At 36.3% G+C, this 6,999-nt stretch overlaps 1 protein-coding gene across 1 annotated transcript; it reads right to left on the minus strand.

The window, feature by feature from the left end:
* Nucleotides 1–246: 246 nt before the first annotated feature.
* Nucleotides 247–2,777, minus strand: LOC115632443. The gene is made up of 3 exons (XM_030529589.1): nt 2,588–2,777; nt 966–1,267; nt 247–534 (listed from the first exon to the last, which is right to left on the minus strand). The coding sequence occupies exons 1-3, from the start codon at nt 2,775–2,777 to the stop codon at nt 247–249; spliced, it is 780 nt and encodes a 259-aa protein (XP_030385449.1).
* Between the last annotated feature and the right edge of the window lie 4,222 nt (nt 2,778–6,999).

The raw sequence follows: 6,999 nt of genomic DNA on the forward strand, positions 1-6,999 counted from the left end.
ACGGAAGCTAGAAAAAAAGTGCGGCTTCCTTCTTAGAAATATTTTGTAAACTATCAACATATTTGGATTCAGAATAAGAGGCAATTATATAAATATATATTGTCGTATTGATATAAATAAATACATTTGTGAGTGCCAAGTAAATTTGAAGTTAATTGGATTGAAGGCGGGGTGGGAACTTTTTATACAGATACTACTAACTACTAATTATTGTTTTATTAGCATTTTAAACATATTCTCCAAGCATTAGTGTCTACTATATTCATCCAGACAATAGCCTGTAATTTGATCCGATATGCAATCAAAGACATCAAATGCCAAATCACAGCTCTCCCCCTTCTGTGGCAACTGTTTGCGATTCACTTTATATTTGTTGGTAACGGCGCGCAGGCAAAGATTGACGGAGCGCAATGTGGCCATAAAGAATCCGTGCTCATGGACGCCCTCCGAATAAAAATCGACCAGACCGTCCAGCGTCGGCCAGCCGAACTTATCTATGGCGTTGTTCTTGGCATAGACGCAGTGCAGCAGACACTGGAAAAAAGCAGCAAGCGAAAAGGCGTAAATTCCATTCAATTTGCTGAAGCATAAAAGCCAGTTAATGTGTATTAAATGCAGCCATAAAACGTGCACTTTTCAAGCCATAAAATGCAACTTGTCAGTGTGTGTGTGGTGTGTGGTGTGTGCGTGTGAAAATGCGCGTTGCGCTTTTCTTTCAATTGTCTAACAACCCTGACTTTTAATTGCAAACTCACACACACTTTAACAAAATCAATGACTGTGTTAAAGCCAACAAAAGCCACCAACGCCATATTGTTTCTTTAGTTGACTGCCATTGAACTTAATTGCGCGTCTTCTGTGTGGTCGTCGCTGTTATTTTGCATTCCATTAGAAACATCAAGAGTTGCAACTATCCATATGTATGTATAGTGTCTATATTTGTATAAATCGGTGTCCATACTTACGCCCGCTATCCGTTTATCTTCCAACGGCACCAGCGTCGGATGATATATTCCCGTACTGGCCACATCCAGGCGTCTGATGTTGCGCATCAGTCGCGCCATTCGTCGATTTGGCTGTTCATCATAGATCAGATATTCGTAGTGACTGGCATTATAGGGACTAGATATGGGAGGGTGCTCCAGTGCGGTGTCGCTCTCTTGCTCAGACGGCCACTCCGGCGTCTCTATGAACTCGATGTTGTCATCGTGCGGATTCAGTGGCGGCTGAACCTCGGCCACCTGCTCTTTGAGTATCTCATAGGCCTCTGCAAGTCGCTTACAGATTAGACATTATTGTTTATGCATAGGGAAAATAAAGAAAATGCTCTTGAAAGTTAGCAAGCATCGAATCAATAAGCGAAGAAGAAGAAAGATCCGAAAATATTTAAGTGTCAAGAAAATCCGAAATGTTCCTTTTATTGCATTCATACAAAAAATAATGACGGAACATATGTACATATCTGGTTTTCTAAATTTGAAAAGAAATAAGTCCGACTGTGAAATACGCTGTAGCCAATAAACTTCCAATACTAGGTATGTTATATTCTTTGTAAAAAGTGTGCATGGTAAGTAGAAGCGAAAATGAGAAGAAGCAAATGAGAAACTCGCGTTGCCTAGGGACTGGAAAAGTAAATATAACAAGTATTGCTAAATGTGGACTCAATTCAATTCAATTCATTCATGATATGCCCTTTTTACCATTCGGATACAGGGTTTATGAGCTAGGAAATTTCATAAAATTTAATAAATTTGTTTTCTAATTTTTGGTGCAAAGCAATTGACTTGAATCTTTAAAGACTCAATATATGTATGTTTTTATTTATTTTTATTATTATTTATTCCAAATCAACAGTTCTTTAGTTTCAATAATCTCATGGATAAGGTAGCTTTAAGGAAGAGATAGTACACTTTTAAATAAAGTCAATTTATTTTTAGATTTTCATCATTTTTAGCATTTGAACCCGTACTTTGTAATTGTAAACTTGAAATTTACTTTTGTAAATCATTAAGATCTGTCAAGTTCTGGACATGAAATGAACATGCAATTTATTTTAAAAATTACGCTTTTGATAGGATAATAGCTTTTTGACTTTACATTAAAAACTAGACTAGAAATATTGCTTGTTGTGGAAACGCGCCAAAGAAAAAGCTTTGTAACACTATTTTCTGTTGGACTGTTTTGCATTGCTGGGTGTCCAATTCGGGTTTAGGGCTAAGTCTAAAGTCATGATAATATTATAAAGTCATGAGCAAGCTTTAGGACTCTTGCATTTATTTATTTTCTAACTAGATGTATTATTGAAAAAGCGTTGCAGAAGTGTTACTTTTCTATGCATGTGGGAATTATTTCAATATCTTGAAAATCGTTAAGTGACAAATTGTAGATTTAGTTATATCGAATATGTAATCCTGACTTTAAGTCAATCGGGCATAATCTTCTCTTTTAAATAAAAAACGAACCACTTGACGGAACCCAAAAAAGTGAAACCAAAAGTGCAATTTGTTTTGTATGCTGGCATAAACATTAGAACTACCCTAAAACATAGAAGAAACATTCTGATCCATCCAGAAATTGATGAGCTTACCGTTTATCAGCTTGTTCTTCACCTCGTCCTGACAATCCTTGATAACAGACTGTACGCGTCGCGCCGTTCGTGGCGGATTCAAACAGCGCGCCTTCTTCAATTCGTATCGAACTATGTAGCCCAGGGATGATGCCGATGTGGCCATCGAGGTGATTATGCAGAGCACATGGAAATATTGTGTAATTTTCATTTCGTGGCTCTTTGTGATTGATCGGCCACTTAATAATGCCAGCTTTGTGAACCGCACGCCTTGACCACTTCCAACTGAATGCCACGAATTGGGCAAATGAAAACGAAAGCATTTTCACTTTCCATCACACGAACCGGGTCAGGATTTTGCAGATGGATAGGGGCAGGTGGACCGTGGACGGGGAACGGGGGAGGGGGCAGGGGCAGTCTTGTGGAGGCCGGCTTAGTGAAAATGTGCATATGAATTTCCAGTTTTCATCTATTTGTTTCCACTTTTTTACTATTCACAGTATGGGTATGTGGTTCAATGGCAACGACAAACGTCAGCAACCGCAATAACAACAACAACAATAACACGCAAAACTGCAACAACTGGTTGCATATTTCCCATGCGTGCAGTCGCCTTGCCTTCAAGCCGTCTGTCAAAACTTGTCCTTTATTGGCGGCACACGGCAATGGCCAGTGACTGTATTGTGTTTCATTCCATTGTTTCGCACTCTGCGAATGTGCGTGCGTATGTGTGCGTGTGTGTGTGTGTGTGTGTGGATGAGCTAAGAAAATTGTAATTTAATTTATTTGCTCAACCATTGTGCATTGTTGCTCCAATTGACTGCACAATTAACCAATAAATGGACAAAAGATCTCAAAAGTCTCTTCCGCATTTTTTCCACCAAAACCTAACAAATTTACATATAAACTGCCATATGGAAGAGTAATAAAGATTATCAGACTGCTGTTGATATCATATGCGGTAGCATAAAGCACGATGCCAAACATATTTTGTTTCTTCTTTTTGTTTGTTTGTATTTTTCTCCATTACTTCTTGTTTCGGACTTGTGGGTCACTAAATCAAAAGACCAGCACCGCCCACATATGCAAACATATTACCGTGTGTGTCTGTGTGTGTGTATGTGTGTGTGTGTAAGACGGGTGGATGGATCAACAGGTGTGCAGGCATGAAATCAGCCAAGCATACTTATTTACTCAGTAGTGTAGAGATGTGCTGTGAGCAGAGAAACATCATAGTTCACGATAAATGTGAAAGTTATCGTAAAGCTGTGAAACACGAAATATCTGTCGTGATACTGCACCATTATCCACCTATCTCTTTAAAAATATATGTATTTATTATGGTTGCGGAATTGTTTAAAGCGGGTACAATTAATTCTGTTTTTACACGGTAGATTGCTAAAATAAATGACTGGTTCCTTATTTCTAAAATCTATTAATATCAGTGGAAAAAAACAAGGATTTATGTTTATTTTACTTAATCACATATTTTATGTGAATAACGACCCATGTTTTTTTTTTATTTATTTTGTGTTATTTTGAATCGTGCTAAATGCAATAAAGTCGTGTAATAATATGCATATACTGATTTTAATTTTCAAGCCGTGTTAAATCAAGACCGTGTAAAAACAGAATTAGGTGTAGATCGTATGGGGCTTCTTAAGATAATTTACGCTCTCTTTTTCCCACTACAATCGTCTTAAATATATGTACATTTTTTATCAATCAATTCTCTGGAAGCTATTGGTTGGTACTTGTTTTATACTTCAATCGTTTCTATGGTATTATCTATAAATTAAAATTCCTGCCTACGCCCTTCAATACATAAAACTACATTGATTACATTAGATTGAAATAAATATAATTTTCATGGCCAACAACACATACAGATATTTAAGTATAATTTATCACCTATACAATTTAACTTTTAAAACCGACAAGCAGTGAATCGACTCATTTCGATTCTAACAAATTTGATCAAAATCGAAATTTAGAACAGCTCTGACTGATTCGACTTGACTATGATTTTCCTATTTGGACTGAAGAACAATAACGGAATTGAAAGTATTTTCTATTCCAAATATTAAATTGTAAGTATGATTTTTAATTCCACTTTGTGATCGTGATTTACATTATAAAGATTTAAAATATATCACCCATCTCTATGTTTGTATTGTGTATTAAATATAAATTGGAAAAGTAAAATCTTCAGAAAAAAACTGTGCTATGATCTTTAAATGAATGCAAAACTTCATTTTCTATAACTTCTGCTCTGCTACTAAGACCCAGATGAAGTTGTGGTGCAGAAAGTTCGTGCCTTAAGTCTTCCGTTTCGTTCGTTCTAATCAAAAGGCTTGACATATTTTCTTGCGAGTACGCTCATTGTGGCTGAGAACAATGGCCAATAACTGTAACTCAAATTAGCGTACAGCATTATTAGCTGAGCAGGCGTAGCCGCCACACACAAGCACACACACACTTATACAACACACACACAGTTGCTGCCTAGAACTAATTATGCTCATTAAAGCTTGGAAAACTTTGGCGCATCCTATGACTCGTCGATTATTGCGGAAATGTGGTTTGTGGCATGTATCGTAAAGCTGCCGACTCTTCCTGTCCTGGCTGTGCCAACGTACTAGACCAGAGCTGACCATAATTGCCTCTAATTGCGCCTCAAACCACAGCCAACGGCGATCGCTTGCATAATGTGGGATGGGGGTGGAGCGGGCCTTGCCATGCCATGCCAAATTGCAGCTAAGACACTGACCTAGACTCGAGGCGCATTGAATTGTTAATGGCTGCAGGCACTCAGCTAACGGTATAAAATGTACGCTGGCGTGCCATATTGGAAATTGGTTTGACCAGCAAAATTCCAAATTGCAGATCTGAAGTTCAATGTAACCATTTCGTCGGCTGGCGGTGAATGGTGAGCATAAATCGCGAGCTGGAAAATTGTCAAAGCCAAATGGCAATAGCAGGTCAACAGCAATAAGAGGAACATGGCCAAGAAGTGCCTCATGCCTAAGAAGCAGCATTTTAACATTAGAGGCGTGCATTTTTGGTTTGTTGTGGAGCTAGTCGAGCCACGAAAAGTTTGAAATTCACCCAAAATCTTATGGAACTAGGCGTTGCTTAAAATTGATTCCTTGAAATACTGCTTTAATATCGGTAGATAGATGAATCTGCTCTTCAGTTTGCAGAAATTTTAGTTAGGGAAACTTAAATCTTAAACCAAAAGATCGGAAGGATGGAAGACATCGAAACCGACCTACATGATTGTAGGCAGGGTAAAAATAAGTGATGAAAATTAAATAAAGGTATACTATATAGTACAACAAAAGTAACAATTCTAAAAGAAATCTGAAAATAATTGTATATATTTTGCCTACCGTAAGCATAAGCAAATTTAGAATATAATCCAAATGAATTTACTCCGAGGAAAGGCAATTTCGATAAGATATTAAGACGTTATCAATATAAATACTTTAATTTCCTAAGTAAGCATGCTTCTGGTTTCTAAGGATACGCTGCCAACTTACATGACGATGAAAATATACATACAATTAAAAATCAAATAATTTAAATGAGTTCTACCGATATAGAAAATGGTTTAAAAAAGATCCAATACCGACATGTTTTTAGTTATAAATCAAATCTGTCCCATCTGTAAATTCAGTAAAAATAAGCAAGGTTTTTATTAACTTTTCTGCTTACATGTTGAAAATAAACACAAGTCTTAAGCCAAATTAAATAATACATATTTGGAACAAAATTGTAAGGCGAGAAGCAACCACACATTTTACTGTTGCAACAGAAAATATTCGAAAATATACAATTTTAAAATAATTTTTTAACAATTAAAAAAACACTTTGTATATTATTTTTGTAATTATAATTATAATTGCGTTCTTTTTAAATGAATATAACCTGTTTGCTTTGATTGGATTTACTTTCGAAATGGTCGTTCCTCATGTTATAATTTACTGTTGCTGTTTTTTCTTCAAAAGGATAGATACAAGTTTAATGAATAAAAATTATAAGACTCTATTTCATATGGCTTATAAAATATTCAACATTAAGTGAGAACAAAAAGGGGGGCGCTAACCTGATGACGCGCAGTGTATATCCTAAAATTATAATTTTATTTTTCCAAATTTTTAACATTATCTGTGTTTGTTTTTGCTTGCACCTAAAACGCTTTTCAATTCTGATAGTACGGTTATTTTTTTCGCCATGATTTCAATTGTCTCTTAATATCTTTTTAGAACAACCGATTTTAATCAACAAATAATAAATAAATAGAGTGTAGTTCGCAGGCACAGTGAAGTGATCGGTTCATTGACTTGAAATCTTAACCATTCGCGCACAGCTCCCAGTGGGCAGCAGGAAGTAATGTGAACGACAACTGAACAACAGTAGCAGTTGTTGTT

The sequence above is a fragment of the Scaptodrosophila lebanonensis genome, unplaced genomic scaffold (assembly GCF_003285725.1).
Source record: "Scaptodrosophila lebanonensis strain 11010-0011.00,11010-0021.00 unplaced genomic scaffold, SlebRS2 tig00001415-arrow-pilon, whole genome shotgun sequence".
Taxonomy (NCBI): domain Eukaryota; kingdom Metazoa; phylum Arthropoda; class Insecta; order Diptera; family Drosophilidae; genus Scaptodrosophila; species Scaptodrosophila lebanonensis.